The sequence below is a fragment of the Typopeltis vanoorti genome, chromosome 6, assembly GCF_054136105.1.
Source record: "Typopeltis vanoorti isolate ZY-2024b chromosome 6, IOZ_Tvanoo_1.0, whole genome shotgun sequence".
NCBI lineage: Eukaryota > Metazoa > Arthropoda > Arachnida > Uropygi > Thelyphonidae > Typopeltis > Typopeltis vanoorti.
In genome coordinates, this window is record NC_143554.1 from 113,806,445 (window position 1) to 113,825,554 (window position 19,110).

A 19,110-nucleotide genomic window follows, 5' to 3' on the forward strand; every position below is an offset into this window, starting at 1 on the left:
TACTCTTAATGTTTGTCTATGAAAATTTCAAGCTGTCCTTCCTTTTACACTTGTATGAGTCAATGATGTTTTGATGTATATAGCCTTTTCCACTACCACTATTTCCACTATTTTTTGATCAGTTAGTGTATAGAGTAGGCGTGTTTCAATGAGAATCGTCGTACGTTATATTTTGATCATAGATTTAAATAATTTAATTATTGACTAAAACTGAATAAGATCTGAAAAATGACAAAGATCATCTTGAAATATTCTGTATATTAGCGGTTGTGAGGACATGAAGAAATTTTTAATCACTATGATCGTGTATCTTTGACTGGAAAAGTCAGCAGACGCTTTTGCTTCATAAAGATTTTAACTACTGAATTCTCACAAAGAAAAAGAAAAATAGCGATCAATGCTTTGACTTCTTTAGAAGGGAAAAAGATTCTGAGAGGATTAGAAAAAAAAATCATAAGACATTTTCCGAGATCAAAGGAGAATGGTGATTGTTACTTAGCAACCAGAGATTAAGCCAACTAAAAATAAGCTTTCCTTTTTTTTTTCTATTTTTCTTTTTAGATCAAAATCTACAGAGAGTAGCATTTAATCGGATTTGAAATCCAGTGCCCAATCACCGATCTAGCATACCACTGTTGTCTTTATAACGATATTTAAAAAAATTAAATATAGTATATAATACATTTATTTTTATTAATTAATAATTTTAATGATTTTAAAAACTCTTAATTTTTTTTTATTCCTTATCCAGATTATGTGGTTAGAGTTCGTTCAACCTGACGTACTTTTCTTCCATATAATACAGACATTGAAGTGAAATTTGAATTATTCGCAATAGTTTCTGCTAAATGCTAAGTAAAGAGTATTGAATATTTTTTATACATTTAAAAGAAAGAAAAAACAATTTTAGAAGTGTTCTCTTATACCTAAAAGATGCTTTCATACTTTTAATAAAAATATGATTTAAAAAATGTTATTATTTGTAAAATTTCATGGAGATCTTGATGGAGCTTGGGCAATGAAGTTTTAAATCAGGCTCGGCTATTGCCGTTACCCAGTCATGACTAGAGCTTTTAGCTCAATAACAACACCCCATCCACACAGATTTTCTTCAATCAGATGAAGGGATGAAGAGTCAAGGACTCAGTCCATCCCCCCCCCCCAAAAAAAAGAGGTAAATTTCATATTAGTTGCCTTCATGAAAGGAAAATTATTTAAAAAAATTTAAAAATATATATTGAGTTACACTCTGGACTAAAATTTATTTTTTTTCAAGAATATGTTCATATATGTTACTATATTTCATCAAAAAAGAACTTTAGATTACGTGCTTCTTTTTCACGAAACTTATTGGTTTACTTGTTACCGAAAATTGTATTTTGTTAAAGGCGTATATTAGTGACTATATATCGATGCCATCAGAAACTCTTAGGAGCAGAATTTTTTTAACCATGGTTACAACATTAATAAGTAATTTTGGGAAATAGGGACTGTAAGGGTTGTTATTTAATAACATGATTCTGACACAAGATAGCTTTTATAAATGTTTATTTTGTTTCCTTCTTAGTTCAGGAACATTTAGGAACATTCAGGAACTTGATCACGGAAGGTACACACGCCATGCGTCTCATCAAAAGCAGTTCCTTCGGGACATGCGAAATCGGCCCTCCTCCACTTACCACCCTCAATATAGCATTGGTAAAATTTTTCGCAGTTGTCGGGATCTCTGAAACGTCCTTCTTTTGTGCATTTACCGTCAGTCACAGGCGGGGGATCTGTTGGTCTCTTGGTGGTGGTAGATTCCTTCTCGATTGTAGGATCCTCGGTTACGACTATTCTGTCAATTGGACCGTTTAATTTTTCGGCAATTTCAGAAAGTAGGGGATAACGATGTCCAAAGCATTTTCCTCTGAAGTCATCCGTCTCGACGGACCACACCATTCCACCGCTGAGCTTCATCTTCTTGAGATAATCTACCTACAAAAGCCATATGACGTACTGATTTACTTCTCTAGAAACTAAATGAGTTGTTCCGTTATTTCAATTTCATTGTCAAATAATAACTCAAGAAGTAGTGTTTAAAGTGCACGTACCTTTATTCCAATACTCTCGATATCATCATATCCTACCCATTGACGATCCTTGTAAGCATAAGGAGCCATGTGATGCGGGTCAACAACAACTGTCCACCCACCTTGAGTTTTCTGGGCGGAGCAAATCTATAATGAAAATGAAATATATATAGCAAATATTTACAAGCAAAAATGGTAGACTCTCTCTCTCTCTCTCTCTCTCTCTCTCTCTTTCTTTCTCTTTGAAGGTAAGTCAGTGACTCTCATAACATAGCGAAAAGTTTTTTCTTTGTGTGTGTGTACTACCATGAACTATAGCTTTCTGGTCCAATCAATCAATCTTCAATCAAGTTATTTAAATTTCTGTAAGAGTTCATTGCATTTACTCTGTTTTCTCATTTCCTTCTAGGTTGTCTCGTAGATATCTTTCCGTCTATTCTTTCATTTTATAAAATTTAGACCTTTTAGTAGGCATTCTGTATTCATGCCCATACCACTGTAAATGTATTTCTGTGATTCTATCTGAGAAGAATAGCAGACTATGCGGTTAATTAACTCTGACAGGACGGTTAATTATGTGGTTTTTGGAAGTCAAAATTCTTGGCCAAAGTGATAGACCTGTTAGCATGAGTGTTGTGAAATATCTATAGCACACATACCGACCACTGAATTAAAAACCTTTATGCAAATATAAGTAACCGTCACTTAAGATGCGTATATGAAATACGTGGTCATGTAATTGGTCAGTAATCGTCAATAGTTGATCACAATGAGAAAAACAAAGGATCTTTCGGAGTTCGATAAAAGGCTTATTGAGGCTGCCCTTCTATCTAAAGCCACGATTTAGAAAACAGCAGAGGTGACTAGTTTCGCAAAAGTTGAGATATCTCTGTTGTTTAATCAGTGGAAAAATAACCCTCATTGCTTGTCTAACTATGGTCCTAAGACAGTCTATCAGGAATGAGATCACCGTCGTCTGAGAAGAATTATGCGGACAAACAGAACTTCCTGTGTGCAGCAGTTGACTGAAGCATTTAATGAAAGCCATTCCTGACCCATATCTCGCCGAACTATGCGCAGAGAATTGAAGAGGATCGATAGTAGCAGTCGCATGCCTATACGGAAACCACTGTCTGCAAAGAACTGAAAAATTTCTAATACAGTGGCGGGCACGTGTACATTCGTACCCCGAGTGGGCTAAGGATTTTTATTTTCTATAATTTATTTTGGTATAGTATGCTCTAGAGATGATTTTTTTCAAGCTACTTCGGGCCTCCAGTAAGCAGGGCAGTAGTCTCACATCTGACAAGGAAATCTCTCACTTAAAGACAATCACAAACATCCATGCCCACGGCAGCATTCGAACGCAGAGCCCGATGGTGGGAGAGCCGTGCTAATCCAACCATCCAGGGCGACACTGTTAGTTAAACCTACTATGCCCAAGGGCGTATCTACAGCACGTCTGACGAACTCCTGAAATTCTGGTCACTAAATATTAATTATCTTTTTCTAGGTATATAATTGCGCAATATTTTTGAACCAACGCCTACTTGATTTAAGTTTAATGTTTTGTATCGTAAGCTGCATTTTAAATCAGTGCTCGCTTTAGTTAAATAGTCTGGTAACTTCCAAACAATGAAGGGCACTAGTCACCCAATTTTTTAACCAATTAGGATGCTTGCTGTGTTCATCTAGTATGTCTAACGGCTGACAATTATACTTCACGCGATTTATCTTACAGATCTTTAGGATATTTTGAAATCTATATATGAATTTAACATCAAAAATTTGGAAATAGATACAGCTTCTGCTCCTGACAGTTTACAATTAAAAACGTTGCTTTTATGTGATTTTTTTTCGTGTGTATTGGATGAGGTATTTGAACTCATGGCCTAGTCCTCTGGACCAGGCCTTTACTGAATTTTTATGGCTGTTTTCTAAACATTAGTACATTTGTTATTTAAAAAAACAAACAAAAAAAAAACATTGTGTCTAGATGGAAATAAAGACTCATACCTCATTGAATCCCAACATTCCTCCCTCTCTGGTAAGTGGGCCAGCTTCACCTTTACCAGTAACTGGGGCTCCAAGACCATTCTGATCAGCTTTTGCGAGAGTGAAAGATCGACCATATAAACCCATACCGAGGACAAGTTTACTAGGTGGCGCTCCGTGATCTATCCAGTAGTTCATAGCATAATCCTACATGAAAACAATTACTGTTTTTCAGAAAGTGTTTACGTTTTATTATATATTACTCTGAATGATAAAGATTTTCTTTCTTCTTTATAATAAAATATTAATTCATAAATTATTTGTAAATAAAAGCCTTAATAGTAATATAATTTACGTTTCAATTAATACATATATATGGATGTGCATGTGATAAATATTGCAATTAATATAATTACCACATTGAGGATCTTCTGGTCTGCACTCTCATCTGGGCGAGGATAAAGAGGAGCATTGTGTCCAGTAAAAGTCTCCCAAGAACCATGGAAATCGTATGCCATGACGTTGATGAAATCCATATACCTAGAACATGCCAAAACATTAGGTCACTGAATGATAAAAGGGGTCATTTTTTCCCCTTGTAATTGCAGCGTTGTTAGCAAACATGGGATAATCTTAAGCCTCTAATTAGCATTAGTTAATTTGTTATTTACACGCATTAATATTATTTTCTTGTTATTTTAATTACTAATATTACCTTTTTATGTTGCGATTATCATCACTTGATGTGATAATAAATTTTTCGATTATTTACATAAATGTTCTTTTTTTTTACTTCAGATAAATAAAAGAACTGGGCGATGGACTGAGTCCTTGACTCTTAATCCCGTCATCTGAATGAAGAAAATCTGTGTGGATGGAGTGTTATTGAGCTAAAAAGCTCTAGTCATGGCTGGGTAACAGCAATAGCCGAGCCTTAGTTAAAACTTCATTGGCTACAACATTGCCATTTGTTACCCTGGAAGTCCTAAAAAGGACTTTGGGATTAACTCCTTAAATTCCTATCTGCCTTTTTCAATAAAAGTCACTACTTGTTTTATATTTAGGAATCATATTATATAAAAATAATTTAGGTGTTTTATTTATTAACAATATTTAATCTGCCTTAATAAATAAAAGTTCCTAAAAGAACTGGGAGATGCACTGAGTCCTTGGCTCTTTATCCCGTCATCTGAATGAAGAAAATCTGCGCGGATGGGGTGTTATTAAGCTAAAAGCTCTAGTCATGGCTGGGTAACGGCAGTAGCCGAGCCTCAGTTAAAACTTCATTTGCTGCAGCATTGCCATTTGTTCTGTTACCCTGGAAATCCTAAAAATGACTTTTCTTCCTCCATAAATAAACATAAACATAAGCTTTCTTAAGTTCTTAAAAGAACTGGGCGATGGACTGAGTCCTTGACTCTTTATCCCGTCATCTGAATGAAGAAAATCTGTGTGGATGGAGTGTTATTGAGCTAAAAAGCTCTAGTCATGGCTGAGTAACGGCAATAGCCGAGCCTCAGTTAAAACTTCATTGGCTACAGCATTGCCATTCGTTACCCTGGAAGTCCTAAAAAGGACTTTTTTGATAATAGACTATTTCCTACCAGCTAAACATAAGCTATTACTTGTTTTACATTTAGGAATCATATTATATAAAAATAATTTAGGTGTTTTATTTATTACAATATTTAATAAAACAGAGATAAGGCCTCGAAAGACATAACATCAGTCAAGCAGATAAAGGATGCCTCAGGAATAGTATTACAAGACGAGGACAAAATCAGAGGAAGATGGAAAGAATATTTCCGAAAACTACTAAATGAGGAGAATCCAAGAGAGAGGTGCGAGGATGGAGAGGTAAATGAGAGACCTGTGCAACACATAAGTAGAGAGGAAGTGGTTTGGGTACTGAGAAAAAATGAAGAATAGAAAGGCTGTGGGAGCAGACCAGATATCTGGGGAAGTATGGAAAAGTTTGGGCAGTGAGGACGTGGATATGTTATGGGATCTGATGTGTAAAATAGCCCAACAGGAAAAGATACCAGAGGAATGGAGGAAAAGTATTCTCGTCCCAATCTACAAAGGAAGGGGAGATGTTCAAGACTGTGGCAACTATAGAGGAATCAAGCTGATGTCACACACATTAAAAATATGGGAAAGAGTAATTGAAGCAAGGGAAAGAGTAATTGAAGCAGGAAACGAAAATTGTTGAGGAGCAGTTTGGATTTATGCCATGAAGAGGGACAAGGGATGCAATATTTGCGCTAAGGCGATTGATGGAGAAATATAGAGAGATGCAAGTGGATCTGCACATGGTGTTTATAGATCTGGAAAAGGCATACGACAGAGTGGCCAGACAGGAGGTATGGAGGTGTATGAGGAAGAAGGGGGTGTCGGAGAAGTACGTGAGGTTGGTGAAGGAGATGTATGAGGGAACAGAAACTCAGGTCAGGTCTAGTGTCGGCATGACAGAAGGGTTCCCTATTGTCGTAGGGCTACACCAAGGGTCAGCTCTGAGCCCCTACCTCTTTGACCTGGTCATGGATATACTAGTGGAGGATGTCAAGAAGGAGGCACCATGGAGCATGCTGTTTGCCGATGACATTGTTCTATGCGAATCATCCCGAGAGAAGCTTAAAAATACCCTGGAAGAGTGGAGAAAGGCATTGGAGGAGAGCGGCATGAGAATTAACCGGGTGAAGACTGAATATATGTCAACGGGGAGTGACGAGGATATCGTCATACGACTCCAGGGTGAAAGGCTAATTTCAGGGAAGAAATTCAAGTACCTTGGGTTGGTTGTCGAGAGGAATGGTGACCTGGATGAGGAAATACAGCACCGAATAACATGCGGTTGGATGAATTGGAGGAAGATGAGCGAGGTCCTGTGTGACAAGAGAGAGTGAGTTGTAAGAGGAAAGGAAAGCTCTATAAGATGGTGGTGAGGCCGGCGATGCTCCATGGTGCGGAGACGTGGCCTATAACCAAGGCACAGGAGAGGAAGATGGAGGTAGCGGAGATGCGGATGTTGAGATGGATGAGTGGTGTGACAAAGAAGGACAGGATAAGGAATGACTACATCAGAGGGACGGTTAAGGTGGGACCAATTGGCAAGAAGATACAAGAAAGTAGGCTGAGGTGGTTTGGACATGTTGAGAGGAAGGGTGAGGAGTATGTTGGTAAACGAGTGGAGTATATGGAGTTGGAGGGAAGGAGGAAAAGAGGCAGGCCCAAGCTCAGGTGGAGGGATAAGATGACAGAGGATCTCAGGGAGAAAGGATGGCGTCCGAAGGATGCCCTGGACCGGAGAACTTGGAAGAGGAAGGTTAAAGATTGGTGCGCCGACCCCGTTTAACATGGGATAAGGCAGAGTGAAAGAAGAAGAAGAAGGATTTATTAACAATATTTAATAAAACTTTTCAATATAAATAAAAGAAAATTCAATAATTAAAACTAAAATTAAAATTGCAAGATTATTATATTAAATAACATTAGTTTCAATGTAAATTTAGACAATATTATTTGAAAATATGATTTCATAATAAAAAAAATAAAATTACATATCTATGATATTCATTTTATTGTATTGCGAAGTCTTACTTCGCAATACAAATTATAACTTACCTAGTGCCGGGAAAGAATAGCCCCAATGAAAATCTATGCATGTCGTAAGAGGCAACTAAAATGGACGCTGAGTTTCGAGAGTTCGCTCTCAGGTTTCTTCCGGGACATTTTGCTCCTGGTTAGGGGGGAGCTTGATTTCGGGGGGGGGTTGCCCTGGGAGAGCATTTTGAGTCTCTGGGGAGGATGTTCTCCGGCGTGGCCGGTGAGGGGGCCTCGTCGGTGGACGCTTTTCCTTGGAATATGAGCGGTTCTGCTCGGTGGTCCGGGGGCCTGTCACTGAGTGGAGTCAACGCTGAGTTGGAAGATCTTTCGGCCACTATTGAGTGGTCTAGGGATCGTTCTAATTTTTATACAGGACTTTACTTACGTATCAGCCCCAATGTAACTCATGCATGTCGTACGAGGCGACTAAAATGGGTATCCTGGGAGGATAATGGATGGCAATGCCGTAGCCAATGAAGTTCTAACTGAGGCTCGGCTATTGCTGTTACCCTCTTGCCATGATCAGAGCTTTAATAACTCAATAACACCTTACTCCTACACTCTCCTCTACAGATAACGGGGAATATGAAAAGCATTCTTGCTTCGCCCATCTAGCCAGGCTTTTTAAGAATTATGCATATAAAACTTAAGTTCTATATTTCTATGCATATATTTCTAATATTACATTTTCAACCCATCGGTTAATTTATTAGCACGGACACGTCAGAGCATATGAACAGGGAGAATTTCAGTTTTTGTGGAGGAATTTATGATCGCTTGGAAAAGCCAAAAAGAAAAATCAGAACTGTAAAACTAAATTCGACAATTCCTTCACAAAAACTGACACAGTAGTAGAAGAACCGGCAACACCATCAACATCATCTGGCCAAAGGGGGGGGGGGGGGGGGAGCAGTATAGGAAGTAACAACTGCATCAACAAAACAATAAACAGATCAAGAAAATATAAAATCAAAACTAGCCAAGACAGAATCTACCCGCAAAAATGAACTCTCGCCCCCCCCGCCACAGTTGCATCGCCTGCCGAAAAAAAGTGTGATAATTTACAAAACCCGTCAACGTGCTCTAATACAGCAAAAGAAAGAAAGAAAGAAACAGCCCATTCAGTTCCGAGTACAATCAAGGGGAGGGGAATTATAATTCGCTCTTTTCGCGGAACGTCTGGTGCATGAAAGGCTTTTCGCCAGAATCTTACATATTCAACAAGGAAAGTTCCGTCGACCCCTGTGTCAACGTGGAATGGTCCACTCTCTCCGTAACCGATGTATTAACTGTCTGATCAGACGTCTTTAAGAACTCTATCTGAGGGGCGGCTCGTGCATAGGCACTGCGGAACCTGCAGCACCTCCAATTTTTCTCGATATATAAATATATTTATTATTTTATTTACATTTGCTTGTAATATTTAATCATCAACAAGCCTATACAATTCTCTTATTTTGTATAAAAAATAATAAAAATCCATCTAGTGGCACTTAGGAGGGGAAGGATGCTATCAGCACTGTGTTTACCACAGTGCCATATTGCTACGCGCGCAAGTATATGCACGTCATAGTGAGATGCGAGCTATTAGCGTAATAAGGCACTGTTCGTCGCGCATTTCCACTGTTGTTTGTATGCAGTTTGTGCCAGTAGTAGAGTGTTCATCGTGCTTATCGTGTTTACTCCGTCTCTTCAAATATTTGGACATTACAATTAAAGGATTTAATTGTAATGTCCAAAAATTTTAAATCCATTCCTTTAATTACAACGAAAGGAATGGATTTTTTTTTTAAGTTATTTTGAATTATACTAAACTGTATAATTTTATCGATAATAAACAATATTTTTTCATGTTTAATTTTTTTTTACATTTTTACCATAATTTTGATATTTTATCCAAACACGTATACACTGTACTTACAGTGTGTATGTATATTTCGAAAGTTGCAGCGCCCCCACGATTTCAAGCCATGAGCCGCCACTGGTTTTCAAGAAGAGAACATAACACACTTACATGAAATATTAACTGAAACAGTAAAAGGAAGATTTTTTACCATAATTAACAATTCCCCTTTAGCGTTGCCACTCTGAATATCAGCGGTTTGCGATCTATCTCCGCACAGCGCTCTATTTAGAGCCTATTTTTACTTCATCAAGTTGATGTACTATTTCTGCAGGAGACGCATTTTTATCGGTTCTGAGACATTGAAAACTTTACCAGAGGCTTCCCTTTGCGAAGCTTCTGGTTTGTTTAGACGTCCTGCAACAAAAAGATGCTGCAGAACGTCTAGTCTCTATAGATTGGAAGTTTTAGGGGTAGAACCATTCACTTCCACACTCTCTATGCCCCTAATAATACCCGCCAGCGATGTAGGTTCTTCACGTTCCTAAAACCCTATTTTTACGGGGTGCAATATATCATTGGGGGGGAATCGAACTGTATCGGAGACAAACGATATGAAAAGGTTAGGGTGGTAAGAACAATTAAGGCATATAGCGGTTGGTAGTTCAGTAACAGACCATAAAATGTTTCTGTTAACTATCAAACTACCCAAAGTCGTTGACACATACAAAGGATCTTGGAAGTTACCTCCTAACTTCCCGAAGATGCATAACGAGGATTTACAACTGCTACAACAAATGGATGAACATTCACTGCGACTGGGATGCATGGTCCACCTTTAAAAACGAAGTAAAACAGTTTTTCAGAATTATGTACAGGACTCATGTACAAAGGAAAACAATGAGAGATCTGTACAGAGAACTAGGGTGGTATCGTATGAACCGGAGAAACGGTATTCTCAGCGATTTCCTAATTAAAGACGTGGAAATCGAGCCAGAGGCATATCGACGAAAAACAAAAGTCTTCGAGCCTCCGTTATGCGGAAACACCCCCTCGGCCGCATTTTGCAATCGCCAGCGCACAGCAAGCATACGACGAGAAAACAATTCCCCAAATTCTAGTTAACGGTCAAACTTAGAAGACCACACGAGATATCCTGCAGCAATCCTTTCATCGTTAATCGAAAGCCTATTCCAGTGACGCCGGAATGACAGGCGACTTTAGCCTGGAACATAACAAGTAGGCCTGAACACCTATATGCATTTCAAGGTAGATCAATAACATCAGAAGAGGTTACTCCGGCTTACAAACAACTAAAGCTCGGGAAAACCCCCTGGTCTAGATGAAATTAGGTATTAAGTTTTATCGGTCTGTCTGTAATTTCAGCTTGCCTCTTTTGGTCTCGATTTTTAATACCGGACACGTGCCTGTCGACTTTATTAGTGGATACACGATTTTTATCCCCAAAAAAGGGGGGGACGAACGTTTTAGAAAAACCAATGGGTCAACAGCTAAAACTGGTCAACTGTGGCCTCTTTCTCTCCTCTATCACTATTTCGCTCTATCTTTTTATCTTCCACTTTCTCTCTTTGTTGAATCTCAGCGCCAATTTTATGTTCAAAAGGCCAATGATGAGAGTCTTCAAATAAAAAAAGGGAAAAAAAAAATTCAAATAATTCTAACATTTTCTCATCTAAAAAGTAGAAATAAATAAAATAAAGAATTTGATTTTTGTAAAGTCTCTGTCATGAACTACAATAAAAACATATTCTATCTTACTTCGCCATTCCGGGAACATCATAAGCAGTATCCATGGTGGCCTTGCCAGCAGAAACAGCTGCAGTCAAAAGATAACCTTCTTCTGCGAAAGCTTCTTTAAGATCCTGTAAATGCAAACACGCTATTTCAGATAAGAAACATCTATAACAGACACTGTTTTCTTAATATTTCAACATGAAGAAATGTTTACAAAATTCTCCCGAGCAGATGGATTTCACATATTGTAGTTTTTATATCGAAAATAATCTTCCATAATTAAAGATTTAATCTCTTTGACTTGATTTTTAATTATTTAAATTACTTCTAGTTCGATAAACTGTTAAATGTAAATTTCAAAAATATATTTTTTAAATAAAATGTAGTATTTATTTGCTACACTGCTTTTATTTCTGATTTGTGCAGATCAAAGAACAGAATCAAAATGGTTTTGGTTCAGATGTGAATTAGTCTTTGATTATATATCTTTTATTGAAACACATCTTAATTTAATAATATTCTAAATATACATTTATATAAAATTGTGAAAAAAAAAATAAAGTTAAAATTTATAAAAAAATTGGTTGCATCAAACGGTTTATTTTGTAAATAATCTTTTCTTAATATGGACACCATTCATTATTATATCATTCAGAGTAATATAAAATCTTTTTTTTTCTTTTTTTGTTTATTTATTTAGGTTCTAGTGGCGAGGAATCAATCGACCGTGAGATGTGGTGATTGATTCATTCAATTCAATACCCTTGGAGGATAATGGATGGCAATGCTGTAGCCAATGAAGCTCTAACTGACGCCCGGCTATTGCTGTTACCCTCCTGCCATGATCAGAGCTTTAATAGCTCAATAACACCTTATCCCTACACTGTCCTCTAACAGATAACGGGGAAGATGAAAAGCATTCTTGCTTCGCCCCTTTAAGCCATTCCTTATAAGGTATAAGGACTTTATTTATTACGAAGGTTTTCGTTGCTTGTGATCGACCGTGAGATGCAGTGATTGATGATACCCCTTGGAGGATAATGGATGGCAATGCTGTAGCCGGTGAATTTCTAACTGAGGCTCGGCTATTGCTGTTACCCTCCTGCCATGATCAGAGCTTTAATAGCTCAATAACACCTTATTCCTACACTGTCCTCTACAGATAACGGGGAAGATGAAAAGCATTCTTGCTTCGCCCCTTTAACCCAGCCCTTTATAAGGACTAGGAAGGTTTCATCATTATAATAAAAATCCCATAGCATTACATCTTCGTGTTTTATAATAGCAATGTAATTAAAACCTTCCTACAGTTAACAGTAGGACGGTTTTAATTACATTGCTATTATAAAACACGAAGATGTAATGCTATGGAATTTTTATTATAATGATAAATAAATATATAAAACAGAAAGATGTAATGCTATGGGATTTTTATTATAATAATAAATATAGAGACGTCTATAATTCACGAAGGGGTTTAAACATTTCATAACTTTTTTGATTATTAATTTTCTTCGGGTATTTTAAGGAACATTTGGATAATTGATCATAGAACAGTTCACACCCGACAACAAACAATGGAACTTCTAACACACATTTTTAGCGAACGAATAATTTCGCCAAGATCTGCAATTAATTAGTCATCACGTTCTCCAGACCCGACGGCTCCCGACTTCTTCCTATGGGGTTACCTGAAGTAAAAGGTGTATGTGAAACAAACTCAATACAAACCAACAGCTAAAGGAGAACATTCGTGCAAAAATTAGTGTGCTGCAACCAGAAACATTAATAGTTGTCCGTTTAATGTTTCTGGTTTAAAAGAGCCCGTTTTTGTGAAGCCTTTCGTTTTTTCATAAGTAATAAAAAAAATCTCCAGGTTCTGTATTTCATTAAAATAAAAAAATAGATTAAAATAATTAATAAATAAATAAAAAGTTATTAAATGTTTAAACCCCGTCGTAACTTATGAGCCATCCTGTATATAATTTATTATAATAATAAATATATAATTTAATTTTGTTATCAAATTGTCCATTAATAAGATGTATATATTTTATGTAAATTCGAAATTTATACAAAAGTCAAGTAATAAAAAGATGTATCGAGTATCCTTATATTTATGATTATTTATGAAAGGTGTTGGAATATACCTTTTAAATAATTTAATAACTTTAAAAAAAATAATTTTATTTATAATTTTTTATTCAATATAATATTTTCTTATATTTCATATAAATAAAATTTATAAATTGAAATTTGAATTTTTCTCTGTAGCATCATTGGAATATATTGAACATATAATAAAATATATTTAATAATTAAAAACAAATACCCATTAAGAGAGCTTTTAATGGGAAACTTGAGTTTTTATTTACTGACCTTCAAGAGCAGGATAAAGTTTTCTTTATCTGAAGCTTCACCTCCACGATTTGCAGGGTATTCCCAGTCCAAGTCCAAGCCGTCGAAGTCGTATTTTTTAAGGAACTCCAGAACACTGTCAGCAAACGTTTTTCTTGATGCTGCAGTGGAAGCCATTTTAGAATATTTCACAGATCCTTCATTCCAACCGCCAATGGCTATGAGAGTTGTCAAATGAGGGTTTTTCTTTTTCAAGCCATTAAATCTCTGGAATGCACCTATCCATTGAATAAATATTGAATGTTAAATATTCTATTGAAAAATACCAAAAAATAATTAACTTTTTGAATATTCATCAAAAATTCTTTGATAACATTACACAATAAAACATTTCTATGTATATGTATTCTTGTGATATTTTTCCCTACTAAAATTGTGTGAAACTGACAAATGTACCGTTTCGTTTATAAAATCGTTTGGCTTTTGAAATGAGACGCCATCTTACTGTGATATGTTTTATTAGTGGGTATTGAATAATATTGAACACGTAATTTTAATATTAATGACGCATGTTTTATTTGACTTAATTAGCAACTGAAACAGAAATTCCTTTTCGAGTTGTGTAATTAATCAAATGTGGTCCAAACTAGTAAAGCTTTATTTTAGAGACCAATTTACACTAATTAAGTGGTATATATTTGACGCCCAAAACGGGACTAAGTGGAATTCTTAATTTAAGACAAATCTTGGGCCACATTTTTAATTTTGAGCAGAAAAATGGGTAATGAAAGAAAGTTAGTTAATCGGAAGATCGCTTGAAATCAAAACAGTGAAGATTCAAAAAAAATCCATTTATGAGTTATACTAAATGAAACAAGCTTGCTATTCTTTCTACAGTATATATATATATATGCCACGACGAGGTAGAACGCAGCATAGTTGAGTCTAAAGAAATTGTCCTGGACTCTTATCACATAAACAGTAACCCTTACTTATAATTCACTGGACTCATTTAGCTCTGCTATCAGTTACTGGCGCACTCGTGAAGTCACCTAACAATAGAACTTTAGCCCGGAGTGATTTAGTGGTAAATCGGTGTTTTTTATGTTTGCTTTTAATGTTCTCACGCCTGAAGAAGTCGGCTTTCCGACGAAACATGTTGTGTGTTAAATGAAAATAATTAATGCTTGTCTAATTCTCTGAATTCAGTCAGTTAAATATGAACATATATATATTCTCTGAATTCAGTCACTAAAATATGAACATATATATATATATATATATATATATGTTCTCAATTTCGTAGGCTATATTTCCTGAACTATACATCGTATGTGAATGATCTACATTGAAAGAGGAGGTCCTAAAGTTTGAAATACTATCGCTAGAGTGCTTGCCTAGCGCACAGCCGTGCAGCAGCGTCAGTTGTGAGCAAAATGGCTCCAATGCAGCACAAAATTTTTTGCGTTCGTGAGCTCATTAAAACCGAGTCGGCGACTGTGATGCAGCGTGCGTTTCGTCGTCGTTTCAACATTAAACCTCCAACGAGGAAAAGAATTTGTCGTTGGAATTATCAATTTGAGCAAACAGGTTGTCTGTGTAAGGGGAAAAGCTCGGGCAGACCGCGTGTATCGGAGAAGGTGAGAACGAATTCAACAGACTTTTGAGCATAGCCCAAGCAAGTCAACCTGTAGAGCGGGACACATTGAACATCTATAAACTTTATTGTGAGTATAATCACAATAAAGAAATGGAAAATACTATATTATTTTGATGAGAATTTAAGAATAAAAAGAAATAAAATAAATAAAAATTCACATTAAATGTGAAAATTTTCAATCGTTCTGTTGGATTTCAGTTGCCTCGTTACTTAAATATTTAGTTTATATGCAATTAATTATTTAAAATGTACTTACCAAGACCCCAGTTCTCTTTCAAGTCTAGGTATGGATCGTATACGGCAATTCTGTTGCTGCCATCAAGTTTTGCAAATCCATAGATCAGGTGAGTACACAGAAAGGGATCGATGTCTTCAATCAAGAACTTGCCATCGCCTTGACGATAATTAGCCCAACTTCCCAGGTAGCCTACCACTCTGTATGGTTTATTGTTTCTGTCTGTGTGAAAAAAAAAGAAATATATATATATATATATATATATATATTTATTTATTTATCGAGATTTTTATGTTTTTATATTGCTGTATTTTGGTTTTCATAGAAAACGAAAAATTTTACCTTTGCTAGCAGCCTCAATTGCTACCACGAGCAGAAGTAAAGTGCAGATTTCCTTTAGTGCCATCCTTTAAAAAAATAAAATAAAATATAATATAAAATAATACAAAAAATAAAAAGAAATAAAATGGGCTTGATAATTATTTGTTTTTATTTGTGAATTTTTAAAAATTTTAAAGCTAACTGTGAAGAAAAACGCTGGCAAATTAAATAGCATTTATAATAGCAGAATGTAATTAATATTGCATTAAAGTATAAACGTTTGTAATTTGAAATCTGTGTAAAAATATTTCTCGAAGAAAGCTGGATAATCCTCGTTGTTAACTGTTCAAACTGATCACTTTGAAGTATATATTTTCAAATGAAAAAATCAGGAAAATGTTCAGATCAACTTGCAGCAAACGCACACTAAGAACATCCCGATTTAGCATTTACAAAATAAACACCTACCAATAAAAGTATGTGTGCGTTCACCTACTAGTTTCCACCACTTCAACAACATGTTTTTATATAATGCGACGAAGGCGATACCTGTAATATATATTTCTTGACAATTTGAAATGCTGTTGTCATAAACTGTCCAGGTTGGACAGTTTATTACATATATACTATAGGGACCATAAAAAAATGTACTTTAATTTTTCTTGTCATAAACTGCTGAGTCAGAGGCAGCTATATCTATAGATTGTTCCACATTCCAAAGGATCGGCTACGCTTTTGATTCAGACGCTAATTCTTTGGGAAGGCTCCACGAACACCTTAACTCAAAGGCTAACAAAATTCCTATCCTACAGCGATTGATTTATCATTCTTTGTCCGTCTGTACCCAAACCCAAACCCACTTGAGTACCACTAATTTAAAAGTTGAAAATAAAATGCTATCGGGACGGGGGATGAGTAGTGACATAGGAACGCTACAGTTTGAGAAAGTTATCAAGGGTGACGGGTGGCAGGACATTTTAACAATTATTGAAATTGTCACACTAAGAAAGGCATATAGCTACGAATTTGCCAAGAGTGCCGAAAGCCTAGCTACGCTATTGTAACTAGGCTTTAATACGCTATTATATTATATTTTAGATCTGAATTTTTAAATTTAAACTTTCAATCATATCGAATTAATTTTTGGCTTAAATATTCGATCTTCTTCAGAAACTGACTTAAATCATGAAGTTGGTATTTTCTTAGGAACTGCAGTTTGTCAAAATGCATATTAAACTTCATATTTTAAAACAAATCAATAGATAAATACGTTTAACTAGCCTTTCTTGGAGATACTTGAGGAAAACTAGCTTACCTGAAAACAGTGTCACAAAATTAGCTATAATGCTATTTAAATAAGGACTGAAAAAAATTGTGTACAGTAGGCAGACACTCAAGAACCACTCCTCGTAGATTATGAAGTAAATACGTGTACTGCAGCGGTCGTAAGTTCAGAACTTAATCTTTGGTTTGAGATAGGAATAGTGAGTAATCCTACCTGCTAACGTAACCTTCCCTTTTTATAGTTTGATAACCGAAATATTTATTGCATCCTGTCTTGATGACTGACAGCGTATTTCCTTGGCACTCGGCAATTTTTATATTCCGGATATCCTTTTGAATATCAAGATTTTCATTTTTATCTAATGAGTTCTCAAGAAAACAGTTTCTTACACAGCGATAACTGAACTGCATTTCAGCAGCAACGATATTAAGTGACTCGAGAATTAAACTGTACATTCCAAGAAGCAATCTCCTCGTTCGTTTACCTTTTGTGAGATGAAAACGTGTGACAGTAGGTGTCGCCCGTAATTATTAACATTCCTTTGAAACGACAGCAAAAGATCCTCATATCACACCACCAGCAAAGATCGTCTAACAAAGTTCATGGAACCAGGGAAGGGGGGGGGGGAACTTTCGCTCAGCGAACTGCATTTTACAGGAAATACCTATGAAGAAGCCACAACTACTTGATTTTAATAAGAAATAAAATTTTAAGAACAACTTGCGTGATCGCGGAAAAATATTAAAAACATATTAAATGCATACAAGTTATAGACTCAACTCCTACCTGTGCTTGTGATGTCCAACGAATTGCCGTCCGGCTACGTGTCATACTGAACATGTGGATGGTTTATATAGAATAGCAAAAACACAGAAACTGCAAGATAACGTTGATTGATTAGGAACGTGGTAAGATCTGGAACCTAATCAGGTGTGTTAAAAAAGCAGGTGTTAAGTTTCGTGTGAGCCCGCTGTTAATAACAGATAATATATGGCGCAATATTCATATCTATATTAATTCTGAATTTTTTTATTATTTAGGGAAACTATACTCATAAAGTATTATCATATGCGCGGTTACCAGTGAGAATGAGTATATGTTTGGGAAATTAATAACATCTTGACCCGCCTGTGACCTTAACGCTAATTTAGGACTAGGCAGCTGTTAATTTGTTACACTTCCCTCCTCTGCTTCCTCCTACAAATCAGTAGCCAGCTGGACACTCAATGATGACCATACTAGGGGTGCCCTTATCCAATATTTCTTCAATTCTTTCTTACAGATGTTCCCTGAAATTGAGGTTTGTATTCCATACTGGCCAAACAATTACCCCCAACTGTTTGTTGAACATCTTTTTGTGCCCTAGTCAGTGTTCTGCTGGTAGATACAAAGATTATTTCCACACGATTAGTTTTTATTTGTTTATTTATATTTGTACAAGGACCTACCAAAAATTATAGTCATTTTTGGCAATAGAATATGAGTTCGCAGAAGCGACTTTTGGGAAGAAACAGAACATATACCTGGAAAGAATAAAACTTAAATGCAATGGAAACCATATTTCTTTACTCTGTAAGCAGGAATGGACATCCCCACCCTTCTCAAGTCATTGCTTCTATTTTTCTATTCAAGGAATGTGATTATGTAATCACTAAGAATACACTAGCATTCCTCCAGTTATAAATACCTGAAAATTGTATTTTATATTTTAGACATTAAGAGGTGGTTTAAATCGTTTCTGTTAACTTACTCTTGTTCTGTGTTATCTTTTTATATGAATTTAATAACTGAAAACTTCGATTCACACAGCACGTGTTACTAAAGTATTTTATTGTCATAATTTTCGTTAGTAATAAAGCTACAAAAAATGCAGGATGGATTGATATTGCTGTCATATCGATCGGTTTTATGTTTATCAATAATTTTAATAAACAAGTCATGAGATTATGAAAAGTACGTAACTTTTAGAGTTTGTAGTTA

General features: G+C 35.8%; 1 protein-coding gene across 2 annotated transcripts; it reads right to left on the reverse strand.

Moving 5' to 3' along the window:
* Positions 1-1,531: 1,531 nt before the first annotated feature.
* On the reverse strand, positions 1,532-17,978 carry LOC150105825 (chitinase-3-like protein 1). 2 transcript variants are annotated; one of them, XM_090394367.1, is made up of 9 exons: positions 17,917-17,978; positions 15,867-15,931; positions 15,546-15,746; positions 13,651-13,907; positions 11,296-11,399; positions 4,484-4,607; positions 4,089-4,274; positions 2,094-2,219; positions 1,532-1,977 (listed from the first exon to the last, which is right to left on the reverse strand). In XM_090394367.1, exons 2-9 carry the CDS (start codon positions 15,928-15,930, stop codon positions 1,579-1,581), a joined length of 1,461 nt encoding a protein of 486 aa, XP_090250493.1. In that variant the 5' UTR covers position 15,931; positions 17,917-17,978; the 3' UTR covers positions 1,532-1,578. The 2 variants fall into 2 exon arrangements, with proteins under 2 accessions (XP_090250493.1, XP_090250492.1); XM_090394366.1 differs by lacking the exon at positions 17,917-17,978 and adding an exon at positions 17,161-17,316.
* Between the last annotated feature and the right edge of the window lie 1,132 nt (positions 17,979-19,110).